Source organism: Phyllostomus discolor, chromosome 5 (genome assembly GCF_004126475.2).
Source record: "Phyllostomus discolor isolate MPI-MPIP mPhyDis1 chromosome 5, mPhyDis1.pri.v3, whole genome shotgun sequence".
Lineage (NCBI taxonomy): Eukaryota > Metazoa > Chordata > Mammalia > Chiroptera > Phyllostomidae > Phyllostomus > Phyllostomus discolor.
Genome location: NC_040907.2, coordinates 14,971,874 through 14,984,661, shown reverse-complemented (window position 1 = coordinate 14,984,661; position 12,788 = coordinate 14,971,874). Strand labels below are relative to the sequence as shown.

Here is a 12,788-nt window from a genome sequence, read left to right as displayed (position 1 = left end):
GCCTGTGAACCAAAGGGTGGCTGGTTTGATTCCCAGTCAGGGTGCATGCCTTGATTGTGAACAAGATCCCCAGTAGGGGGCGCATGAGAGGCAACCACATATTGATGTTTCTCTCCCTCTTTCTCCTTCCCTTCCCCTCTCTCTAAAAATATGTAATATCTTTTTTTGAAAAAGAATTTAAATCTAGAAAAGAAAACTTTTAAAAAACTATTAAAATGTGGCAAAATATAAATGAGTGTTAACTCTGGGTAGCAAGTGCACAGGCTTTTTAAATATTATCCTTTGTACTTTTATGAAGAATTATAAAACAAGTATAAAAGAAGTCACACCTTAGAAGTGTCTTTTGAACCTCTGGTGTGTTTTGGGGGGCTGAGTGTGGGGAGACCCCCACTCTATAAGCAGCAGAGGGTTATCCAGGGTTCCCTCCCCATCTCTGAAGGCTTCTAACTCTGCACATATTACCCCCCAAGTCCAACTGCACCCTAATTTGTGCCTCACAGTGCCAATTCCCCAGGATTGGAAAAGAGCAGCAATGATTCTCTGGGTCTGTTCTCCCCAGAACCGCAAAATCAACTTTGACCGGGAGAAGGGCCTGGTGGAGGTGATCATCCAGGAGCTGTCCGAGGACGACAAGGGGTCATACACCGCTCAGCTCCGAGACGGAAAAGCCACAAACCAGATCACCCTGGCACTTGTGGACGATGGTCAGCTGCGCCCCGCCCTCCCCGCCCCACGTGCCCGGCCTCGGCTCTCGGCTCTGGGGTCCTCTGTGCACCCGCTGCCCCCCTCTGGACCCGCTCTCCTCTTGGCTCACACCGGTCCCTCCCTGTGTGTTCACAGATTTTGACAAACTTCTGAGGAAGGCAGATGCTAAGAGAAGGGACTGGAAGAGAAAACAAGGTAAGAGTCCCTGGGGTGAAGTTCAAAGGCCTCAGCCACCAGGCCAGTGGTCAGGGCTGGGGAACTCTGGGCTAGTGGGTCAATAGGCCCTTCAGGCCCGCCGGGGCCCCCGGGGACGGCCACTGCAGTTCAACCCAGCTCTGTCCCCGTGCCAGAACCAAACAGCACTTGCCCAAGCGAGAGATTCAACACCTCCTTAAATTGTACAACCTGGGCTCCTCCCGTGCTTTACCCCAGCCCCGGCCCTGGTAGGGACAGACTCTGAGGGTCCCAGTGGCCACTAGCTGCCCCCTGCCCCAGCTGGCTTAGCCCAGGGCTCTGACCTGCGGGTATGTTTGTGCTGTACTTGCAGGTCCTTATTTCGAGGAGTTCTTGCAGTGGAAGGTCACTGAGGACTGCCAAGTGTTACTGACATGCAAGGCAAGTCCCTGCCCCCGCCTCCAGCCCTCTCCCAGGCCCACCAGGGTGATACCTTTGGCTTGTCCCCAAGTCTGGTTGCTGTATTTCCCCCACTCCCCCAAAATCAGTACCCTGGGCTTGGCTGATCCCACACCTGGAAAGTAGCCCCAGGGAGGTTGCATTTAACCCAGAAAGCAAAGTCAGCCTTCACAGAGCCCAGGGAGCAGAATGAGCGTGAGTTGGGCTGGCCTTGAACTCAATCACCAAGTAGCACCTGGGGTTTTTTGGGAGCAAGAGAGGGGTCTATATGTTGAAGGGGTTCCCTGGTGTCTATCGGCAGCCTTGTCAGACGCTCTGCTCAGTGCTTCAGAGCATTTGATATCTCTGCCTCACGAGCATCTGTGACTTGGACATTGTTGCCCCTACGTTATGGGTGAGAAAACAAATGGGGAAGCAGCTCGAGATCAAGAGGTGGGGCCTAGTGTCTGCCTGACTCCAAAGCAGTGCTCCTTCTCAGCACCCCGCAGCCTCTTTGGGGAACTAGGGGAGGGGAAGGTAGGGGTGGGGACTCTCCTAGAAGCACATACATTCAGCACACTCAAAGCACCTACTGTGCACCAGACACTGTGCAAGGCAGTGGGCTTCTAGGAGCCCACAGATCAGAAGAATCAGGACCCTTGGAAAACAGCGTGCCTCCTGCTGCTATCGAAGCACTCTGGGGTGCTTCAAGGAAGGCTTCGTGAAGGAGGTGACGTTTAACTTGAATCTAAGATGCATTGGCGTTTACAAAGAAAAATAGAGGAGGGGGGGATCAAGAGGCAGCGGGAACACCATCAGCAGAAGTCCAAACTTCAGAAGCCAGCAGACACGGGTGCGAGGGAGAAGCTGGCTGACGCATACCGTGAGGGTGTGTGTGTGTGCAAGGAGCCCGGGGCCACATGTGCAAAAAAAAAAATTCTCATGAGCTGAGTGTTTACTTAAGAAGAGGGAGCCTGATGGAGCCTCCTGCTCCACTTCCCCAGGTGACCAACACCAAGAAGGAAACCCGCTTCCAGTGGTTCTTCCAGAAGAAGGAGGCACCGGACGGCCAGTATGACCCAGAGACTGGAGCCGGGCTTCTGTGCATCGAGGAGGTAAGGCGGCGCCCTCACCCTCTGGCAGCGCCAGGGGCTCTGGCCAGGGAGCCGGGAGTGGCTGGGACCAGGCGGAGGCACGTGAGGCGCTCACCACGGGTACAAAACTTCAGGGGCCACTGAAAACTCGGTAATCAGGATAAACAAATATTTCAGGTGAAATTTTTAAAAATCCAAATTAATGCAAAGAAACGACCACGGGGGGAGCAATAGCGCCATGTTACATAAAGACGGGATCAGTGACGCTGATTTTTCCTTTTGTTTGGACTCCAGCCCTGGCCCTGGCCCCGTGTGGCCTCAGGCTGGGCACTGGTCCCCTCTGACCTCGGCTTCCGGTTTCCATCGGGAACGGGGGAGGGTGGGGAGGGATGTTCCTCAAAGCCTCCTTCCTGCCCTGGCAGTCTAGGAATTTAGGGCAGGAGGCCTGGGCGCCAGGCCTGGAACTCAGGTCTCCCTGCCACGTCCCCCATGGCCTCCAGGAGTGGGACCGGGTTAAGGCAGAAACACGAGTCTCGCTCTCAGGGTTCTCTGCCCTGCCGCCGATTTCTGTGGCCTCCCCGGGTGCCGAGGAGGGCTGGAGCAAAGGCAGGTTTGCTGGCTGGGAAGGGAATGGTGATGTCAGCGTCTCCTCCCAAATCCCGGCCGGGACGATGCCAGGTTGGCCTTTGTCATCATGGTGTAAGCTCCTCCCACAGGGCTTGGCATCCAGTAGGTGCTTAATAGCGACTGAGTTTTATAATCCACCAACCCCTTGGTGCAGAACTCTCTGGCTCCTGAAGGGTCACCTCCCCTGACCCTCACCACAGCGATAGCACGGAGCTGGGGCAAGGGTCACGCCACCGTTTAGATGAGTAAACCGAGGGCCAGAGGGTTTAAGAACAAAGGCACAAGGCTAGAGAGTGGGGTCAGAAGTCACTCCAGCCACCTGCCCCGAGGTGTGGCGGGGACTTTGGAGCCTGCCCTGGGGGAGGAGGGAGAGGACCTAAGAGAGGACTGTTGGGGTTCAGCCCCTCGATCCCCAGGTTAGGAGCTGCCTCCGCCTTGGGTGCTGCCTCATGGGGCGCTCTGTAGAAATGGTCTGGGCGGGAGGCCCTTTGAGGGGGTGGGGGCGGGTGCTCTTATCACCACCCCCCCGGCCCTGCAGGAGACGCTGTGTAACAAGGTCACTTCTGACCTCGGAACCTCGCTTTACAAGGGCCACCCCAGTTACTGGTTCACCAAGGGTTGATTCAGGCTTCACTTGGGAGTTAACAAGCATGTGCCAGAGAGGACCCCCTTGTCCCAGGGGAAAGCACACACTCCCCTTCTGGAGAACTACAGAGGGGTCCCTCCTTCCAGGGGTCCCCATGCTCTGCTCGGGGTAGCTGCTCTCAGCTCTGCACCCCACCACTCCCTCAGAGCCAGCCAAGCCCCGAGTTAGAACCAGGGTCTGTCTCTGGAGCTGGCAGGAGCCCCTCCACTCCAGACGGGTAAACGCAGGCCCAGGGAGGAGAAGGGTCTTGCCTGGAGCACAGCCACCTTGCTGTCCGTGACTCCTTCTGGAGCCCAGGCGGACCCTGCCGCCACTCCTCCCCCTTTCCAGCTGTCCAAAGAGGCCATGGGAACGTACAGAGCGGTGGTTTCTGATGAGCGCGGCGAGGACGACACCATGCTGGACCTTACAGACGAAGGTAGGAGCTGGCAACGGAGATGGGCTGGGAGGGGCAAAGGGAAGCCACGGAGAACCAAGAGACAGTGATGTGGCCTGTGGGGTAAAATGATCGGGATCCCCACGTCACTGGGGGCCACTGCGGTCCAGAGACGTTAAGTGACTGACCCAAGGCTGCACAGCTAGTCAGTGGCAGGGGCCTGGTCTGTGTGACACCGGTGCTCATGGTCACTGGCACACACTGCAGCGAGCCCAGGCATCGGGACTCAAAGCCCAAGTCCACTCCTCTGCCGCACAGTGGTCCCAGGGCTCCGCACCCAGCTCGTTGGCTCAGTGGGCCAGAAACTTGGCAGGTCGGCCCAGGTGTTCGCTATTCACGGTGCCCGCCCCATCAGCCACTGAGTGCCCCAGACCCTGTCTGTCCCTGAGCCATGCCATGGGACTCATCCGGCGGAGCTCCCTGTGCCCCAAGAGCTGCTCGTGAGCTCCACGGCCCTTCTTAGGACGTCCTCGCCCTGGTGCGTCCACAGGGCAGCCCGGCGTCAGTTGACCGTTCTCTCTGTCTCCCCGCAGCCCTAGACACCGTCTTCACCGAGCTGGGCAGGATTGGTGGTAAGTAGGCCCCTCTTTTCACCCTGCCCTGATGCCAAATCACCTCCGGGGGACCTACAACCAGCCTTGGCTCCTGGGGGTGGGCTTAGTCTCCAAACTCAAAGATGGGGGTCAGAGGAGAGGAGAAGCTCCGGCCTCCTCACAACACTGCATCCCCCCACTGCACCCTGAGAGCAGGGGCACCCACAGCTTTGTGGGTCCCAAAATGTGCTGCCCAAAAGAGCTTGGGAAGACTCACACCTGTCTTCTGCCTCCCCAGTCCTCTCTGCAACCCCCCTGAAAGTCCAGGGGACTGAGGAGGGGATCCGGATCTTCAGCAAGGTCAAGTACTACAACGTGGAGTACATGAAAACCACCTGGTTCCACAAGTAGGTCGGCTTTACCCTAGAGCCCTAGCCAGGTGCAGGGGGGCCCAGCACCTGCCCCACCAGCAGACAGGGTCTCCCCCTGGTGTTGTTGCCCACAGAGGGAGTGAGGAATGGGGAGCTGAAGGGAGATCCCCCAGAGAAGGTGGGTAGCCTGGTGGTAGGGCCATTTGCCAAGAATATCCATAACCACAGAGGGAATCACAGTCCTAGAGCAGCATCCGGAACTGGGGGAGGGGAGGGTACAGGGACGACAGAGAACCAGACAGTCAGGTGGGTCCGGGTGCCTGTGAGGGTCTCTGCAGCCTCAGCAATGTCAGGCTCAGCAGAGGGGCCTGTGGGGCTGACAACTAACTGAGGGCCAAGACTCGAAGGCAGGAAAGGTAAGGTGTCCATGAGGACGTGGCCATGAACTTAGCAACCCCAGATCATTGGAGAGCAGAAATTTCCCAGGGTTCCTTGTCATTTGCACGCCTCAGCCTTGTGGAGCAGACACTGCTGCACTCATTCTGTGCAGGAGGCTAGACGGACCTGGACAAGCGTGTTGAGTGAGTGAGAGCCAAGGCCAAGGAGAATTCCAGGACAACGGAGCTCCTTCGCTAGAGCTTCTGGGCCCTCTGACTAGGCCCAGAGGCATCACTTCTGCAACACAGCGCTGGGGACGTGTTGCTCCAGGAATGAACTTGAAGTTAAAAAAAAAGATGTTTATGTCTTTTCTAAGGGCTAGAGGAGATGACTGTGGAAGAAACCCTGAAGGGTTTAGATGAGGAGAATGAAAAAGTGAGGAAGTGACTGGGGGTCACTGACCCTGGAGCACCACTTCCTCCCACTCCCTGCCTACAGCACGTGTCCCAAGTACAGACGCAGCAGCGGCACATAGTTGATGTTCCGCAGGAGTTGATGACTGGATGGATGGGTGATGGGTGGATGGATGGATGGATGATGGATGGATGATGACTGGGTGGATGGATGGATGGATGATGGATGGATGATGACTGGGTGGATGGATGGATGGATGATGGATGGATGGATGATGGGTGGATGGATGGATGATGACTGGATGATGGATGATGGATGGATGGATGATGGGTGGATGGATGGATGATGACTGGATGATGGATGATGGATGGATGGATGATGGGTGGATAGATGGATGATGACTGGATGATGGATGGATGGATGATGGATGGATGATGACTGGGTGGATGGATGGATGATGGATGATGGATGGATGGATGATGGGTGGATGGATGATGGGTGGATGGATGGATGATGACTGGATGATGGATAGATGGATGATGGATGGATGGAGGAATGACGAATGGAGGAGTGGATGAAGAGTTAAGGAATGTCTCATGGGCGGTCACGACAAACCTGGAAACAAAGCCCCGGAGAGGAGCAGGGGGCAGGGGGGAGTGTAGACCCTCAGGCAGCCAGCCGGTCCCGAGCAGCACCGATGGCCCGCGCCGTGTTAACCATGCATCTGCCCTCACGTTCAGAGAGAAACGCCTGGAGACTGGCGACCGGGTGAGGGCCGGCACCACCCTGGATGAGATCTGGCTCCACATCCTGGATCCCAAAGACTCAGACAAGGGCAAATACACCCTGGAGTTAGCTGCCGGGAAGGAAACCCGGCAGCTCTCGACCGACCTCTCGGGGCAAGGTGAGCTGTCCACCTGTCTGTCCTCAGTGAAGACTCCACGGGCTTTGAGGGGATTCCCATCCCCCCACCCAACCTGGCATCGCCCCAAGAGAATGCTGGGCCGGGAGGGAAGGGAGCGTGCAGGACCCCTGGGCCCCGAGCCCTGGGGGTCGCAGCGGCAGACGCCCTGACACTCCCGTTTCCCTCCCCTATTTCCTCCTCGCAGCCTTTGAGGACGCCATGGCAGAGCACCAGAGACTGAAGTAAGTCGCCCCCGTGTTTCTCAGCGTAAATCACCGGCCCCTCGGTGTGGTGTGCGCTGTGCACAGGCGCCCTTTCTGGGACCCCCGCCCAGCTCTTCCTCTCCCTCGCCACCCCTCACCCCACCCTGGGCGGGACTGTCCTTCAGCAAGTGGAACCTTGAGCCTTTTTCCACTTGTCTTTTGCAGAGCCTTGGCCATCATCGAGAAGAGTAAGTCCACCAGTCTTTCTGTTGCTTGCATTGCTGGGGCTGGGGTGGCTTCCAGGGAGCTGATGCCCCCTCGCAGGCTGCAGAAGTCCCACTGGGGTCCGTGCGGCTCTGAGCTGTCACGGAGCTGCCAGGGAGACCTAGGCGGTGGCAGCGTGAAGACAGACGGATACGGAGTCTGCAGGTACCTGAGACTGTGGGTGTGGAAGTGCCCGGCTTGTGGTGGGAACTGTGCACATGCTGAGCAGGCTCATGGGCAGCGTCAGGTGCAACGTCAGGTAGAACCCGACGGGCAGGGGACAGACAAGAATGAGGCTGGGCTGGCCTCTCCGAGGGAGGTGTAGGGAGAGGGCGACTTTCAAGCTGAAGCTGGTTCTGGCTGTTGGGACACTGGGGCCTCATCTAATCAAGGGCCCAGCCTCACAGCCACATGAACATGACACAGTTTCTTAGCTGCCCGTGGCGCCACCACCAAGTCCATGCACTTGAACTTCATCAGGTCTGCCCTGGCCAGTTCTAAACCCCCCAGTTCTAAGAGACTGACTGTCTGGTCCCGCTGACCCAGCAGATCAGAAGTAGGACTTTCATTGAGGAAATCACTTCTGGTAGCAGAGCAAAGCAGCCCCTGACAACGTGACGACAAGGAAGGAAACTCAATGACTTTGAGACACAGAAGCAACAACAACGAAAACTCTGCTAGCTTGGGGTCATCTGCAGCGGGGGGCAGGGGTGGGGCACGGAATTCGCCCCACACGGAGACATTGTCCCCGAGTGTCCCCGCTTGGCAGGAAGTGCAGGCCTCGACATTCATAAATGTAACCTGGAAGGGGCCCTGGTGGGGGTCTAAGTGGCCGTGCAGTGGGGACTTCTTGCAGGGGGGTGGCCTGCCTGGGGGGGAGAGTGCAGCCCGGAGACCCCCTCATCCTGTGCCTTGCCAAGAGGAGTGCTGACATGATCATGGAGGACCCCGAGCCCGCCACACCGCCCCTCTCATCACTTACCCAGCGAGAATATCTCCTCCCTCCCGGAATGCGTGTCCCTGGACAGCACACCTGTCCGGGACTCTAAAAACAGAAACTGAATTCACCGTGTACGGTTGCTGGGCTTTTGGAATGGAGAGTCCAGGGAAGGGGACCACCTCACCCAGCTGTGAAGCACCCAGTGGACACTCCACAGCACCCATCTCTGGGGCCTTCTCTCCCCTCCATTCAGTGTCCAGCTCCCCTCACGTGCAGCAGACTGACACCAGCCCGCCAGGCTCTCTGCCCGCCTGATCCGTGCCTTAGGGTGCACGCTGCCCACCCTTGCCGCCCCCACGGCCTCACATGCAGCCTAAGGAACATACTGACCTCTGCTCAGTGACGCACAACCAGTCTTCTCGCCCACCCACAATGGCCACCAGGTCCCCCCCTTGACCAGACTCACGTCCCAAAAGCTTCCCTCCCACTTTTCCCGTCCCCCCTCTTAGGTCTCCAGTTCATCAACCCCTCCTGTGTGCATTTTGCCAGTTCAAGGCTCCGAGCAATTTGACTTACCTTCTTCCCCAATTCTTGAGGGAGGGGCACCTCCTTGTCACCTGCAGGTACCACCCGTCACGATGGTGACTTCCAGTCAGTGACAGAAACACATTGTGTCCCCTATCTATCTTCTGTTTATGAAGGCAAGGAAACATGCAACACCAACATAAAGATTCCCACCCCCAAATGCTGAAAATAGAGGAAAAGGGCATCGCTTAAAAACAAGCCCCACTCGGTGGAAACCTGCTTCCGGGAAGCAGTCTGCAGGGGGACGTTCACCACGGGGGTCTCACTTTTCCCTTCCAGACCGCGCCAAGGTGGTGAGGGGCCTGCCGGATGTGGCCACGATCATGGAGGATAAGGTACTGACTGTCCCCAGCCCAGGGCCGGCAGTCCCACGCCGTGTTCCCTCACGCAGCCATCGAAAGTCATGAAACAGCGTGGCTCTGTGGAGTCCAGAGCCCGGCCGAGTGACCTCCTGGGTCACCTGTGTGTTAAGGAAAGCCCCTCAGCCTGGCGTCAGGGGAGGGCTCCCCCCGGCTCGGCCAGATCTCCCTACCTGTTCCCATTGGCAGTTACAGCAGATGGTCCCTAAAAGTCCTTCCAGGGCTGACATGATGCATGTCTGTATTCTAGAGAATGATGGCTACCGTTATCATGGTGCTTACTTTGTGCCAGGCACTCTAATGCCCACGTGGTGCGTATTCTGGCCTGTCTAACCATCCAGGCAACCCCATGAAATGGCATGTGATTACTGGGCACACTCTATAGCTGAGGAAACTGAGGCCCAGAGAGATTAAAGGTCTTACCTCAGGTCACACAGCTTGAAAGGGCAGAGCTGAGGCAACCCAGCTCCAGACTTTGCGTATGTGATCGTGATACTATAAGGCTCTGAGTTACAGCGTCTTCAAGAACTTTCACACTCAGTTTATAAATCTTGGTATGAAAGCAGCATAGCCTTATTTGCAAGGTAAAACCATAATGACATATATGCAGCAAAAAGCAGTAAAGCAAAGTGCAGGCCATTCTGGGGCAGATTAATTGTCAGAATAATGATGGTCTGAGGTCCTCACTAGTGAGTATTCTTGTAGAAAAGTTGAGGATGGGGGACGTGAGGTTAAAGTAAAAAGCCTCTCCCCTTAATGTTATGTCTTTATGTGGTACAATAAAACACGCAGAAAAGATTTGTCACAAGGACAGCTGGCGCTGGGAGCTCTCCGGGGTGGTGGGGGTGAATGCCGGGGATACAACGAGGTGACTGAGCATTCCCCTCCCGTCCTCCCAGACCCTGTGCCTGACCTGCGTCATCTCAGGAGACCCCGCCCCTGAAATTTCTTGGCTGAAGAACGACCAGCCTGTTGCCTTCCTTGACCGCTACCACATGGAAGTGAGGGGGTCAGAGGTCACCATCACCATCGAGAAGGTCAACAGTGAGGACAGCGGCCGCTATGGCGTCTTTGTCAAGAACAAGTATGGCTCGGAGACGGGCCAGGTCACCATCAGCGTGTTCAAGCACGGGGAGGAGCTCAAGGTGCTGAAGGATATGTGACGAGTTACCACCCGAGGCCTCGTCTGCATGGACCAGTAAGGTCAACACCAGTGAGTCACAGCCTGGCACAGGCCGAGGGGGCGGGGCAGAGGGGAAAGGGACAAGGTGAAAACCGGGACACGGGGGTGGGACGGAGTGGACACACCACAGTGGAACAGCAGAGACCTTGCTGGGGTCCCAAGAGGCCTTGGGGATGGCGGGATCAGCCCTGGACTCGGAACGAGACAGCTACACGCGAGACCCAGTTTCAGTTCCGCACTCTCCGTGAGCCTTGCCTTTCTCATCTACCAGACAGGAGTTCCCACTCCTGGGCATCGTTTATGGACACCCTTTATACACCATATACCAGTGGTTCTCACCCCGGAGGACAAAAGGCGATGTCCAGATTGTTGATTGGCACAGCTGGGGCCGTCTCCTGGCAGACGTGTCTGTCGGTAGAGGCAGGGGTGCCGCGGAACACCGACCCATGCTTCACTGCGGCGTTTCCCAGCACCCCACCCCACGGACTTCCCCAGCCCCACGTGCAAATAGCGCCTGGGCTGTCAGCCCTGCCGGAGAGCCGGAGAGCCCAACAGCCCTCTTCTAGGGTACCCTATTTTCCGTTCCCGAAAGTTCCACAAACACTCAGCATGTGCCAGGCTGAGGATGGCATTGGTAGCACAAAGATAAATAACATCCAGGCCCCGCTCTCGAGGAGGCTTCCGCCCACTGGGAGGGTCCGGCGTGGGTGCGCAGGCTCCCGGACAAGGCAGAAGCTGAGGGCTATAACACTGTGCAAAGGAAGTGCCGCTGGTGGTCACGGGGGAGAGGCAGATGTGTGTCCCAAAGGGACGAGGACTTTAAAGCCCCTCACGGAACTAGCAGAATGGGGTTGGACCCTGAAGAAGGAGTCCAAGTTGGCGGGGGTGACGGGACGGGGGCATTTCAAGAGTGGGGCACGGTGAGAGCAAAGCAAGGGGTGGGGTGACGCTGCCCTGGCGGCGCTGGGTGCCACGCCGGTGAGCTGGATGACCTTCGGGACTGCTCCCAGCTCGGGGCCGCTGCCTGCTGCAGCAGACACCAGGCGGCCTTGCTCGGGGGACCTCAGCTCAGAGCTGGGCGTTTCAACACCCTCCAATTTCGTTCTTATTGAAAACAAGACTTGGATTGGGTGAGGTTTGTAAAGTTGCAGAATGTTTGTTGTGAAATGTTGGAAAGTCATGGAGACATAAAGGAGAAAATAAAAGCCACCTATAGTTCCAACACTGGCAGATAACTCACCTCTGGTTTCTGAAATGACTTCTGAAGTGAAGGACAGAATGAACCGCTCCTCCCTCCACCACCTGCACACACACCAGGTGTGGCGGTAACTTACATCCCCCCAGCTCTAGTTCTGGGCTCACGGTGCGGTCAGGCCAGGGGTTCAAGGGGGGGGGGGGGCACCTGAATGTACTCCAGCTGGGAACGGGTATGGGGAGTTGCGCAGGTCTTAGAGGCAAACACACCTTGGGCAATTCTGTTCCTTTCTCTGGCCCTCGGTTTCCCGCCTGTAAATAAAGAAGGCTGAGCCACGGCGAGGTTAGCGTGTCCACTGGGCCAGGGTTGCAGGTTCGATCCTCTGTCAGGGCTCGTACAAATCAGCCAAGGAATGCATAACAACAAATCAATCTCTCTCCCTTCTTCTCTCTCTCTCTAAATCAATAAATAAAATTAAGTTTAAAAAAGAAAGCTGCCTGGCTGGTGTAGCTCAGTGGATTGAGTGCGGGCTGCAAACCAAAGTGTCGCAGGTTCGATTCCCAGTCAGGGCACATGTCTGGGTTGCAGGCCACGGCTTCCAGCAACCATACATTGATGTTTCTCCCTCTCTCTCTTTCTCCCTCCCTTCCCCCTCTAAAAATAAATAAATAAAGTCTTTAAAAAAATAAAAATAAAAAAATAAAAAAGAAAGCTGAAAGTTCATTTCTGAGGGCCCTGTCAGCTTGAAACTGGAAAAGGGGGTGTTTGTGCTGCCTGTCACCTGCCAGACCCAACAAGCAGAGACAGGGACTGAATCTTTTGGACACTTTGTTCAGATGACCAGTGACCTGAGAAGGTGGCGGGTTGTGTACCCTCACAGGCGGTCTTCAATTCCATTTTAAACCAACCCTTATTACAAGGAGTAGAAAAGTGTAGGTAAGGGGATCGGAATTCAGGGGAGAAGTCAATCAGATAAAAAGCTGCAGCGTTCTATCACCTGCGCCCTGGGCGGTGGGCGTCTCCCCCTGGAGCACAGTGACTCAGGTGCCACCTTGATTGCTTGCCGTCCTCAGGAGGCACAAAGGTGGAACTGCTTCTGGTCTCCTGGCGTCAGGGTGGGGCATGCCTTCCATTCCTGAAAGAATAGCTTTTTACATACATTGATTACTAAGCTTATTAGCTATTACCTGAAACTAAAGTTTTTCCAACATTCGAGTCCCCCATCAAGCTGACACTAAGATCCTTATTGCTTCCCAGGACTCAATCCTCCTGTGCTTTTCCCTTCTCTTGACGACACGACAGAGAAAAAGGCTCGTGTTCCTTCTCCCTCCCACTCTCG

The 12,788-nt window shown here is 56.3% G+C and overlaps 1 protein-coding gene across 1 annotated transcript in view; it reads left to right on the top strand.

Moving 5' to 3' along the window:
* The window catches only part of MYOM3 (myomesin 3), a 48,408-nt gene extending 36,927 nt beyond the window's left edge, over window positions 1-11,481 (top strand). The window contains exons 26-37 of the mRNA XM_028513469.2: window positions 560-704; window positions 841-900; window positions 1,253-1,320; window positions 2,322-2,432; window positions 4,015-4,102; window positions 4,654-4,692; window positions 4,952-5,060; window positions 6,557-6,720; window positions 6,926-6,962; window positions 7,149-7,171; window positions 8,992-9,047; window positions 9,971-11,481. Of these exons, the coding sequence (XP_028369270.1) occupies window positions 560-704; window positions 841-900; window positions 1,253-1,320; window positions 2,322-2,432; window positions 4,015-4,102; window positions 4,654-4,692; window positions 4,952-5,060; window positions 6,557-6,720; window positions 6,926-6,962; window positions 7,149-7,171; window positions 8,992-9,047; window positions 9,971-10,234 (1,164 nt within the window). The 3' untranslated portion in view covers window positions 10,235-11,481. The remainder of the gene's footprint in view (window positions 1-559; window positions 705-840; window positions 901-1,252; window positions 1,321-2,321; window positions 2,433-4,014; window positions 4,103-4,653; window positions 4,693-4,951; window positions 5,061-6,556; window positions 6,721-6,925; window positions 6,963-7,148; window positions 7,172-8,991; window positions 9,048-9,970) is intronic.
* The last annotated feature ends 1,307 nt before the right edge of the window (window positions 11,482-12,788 follow it).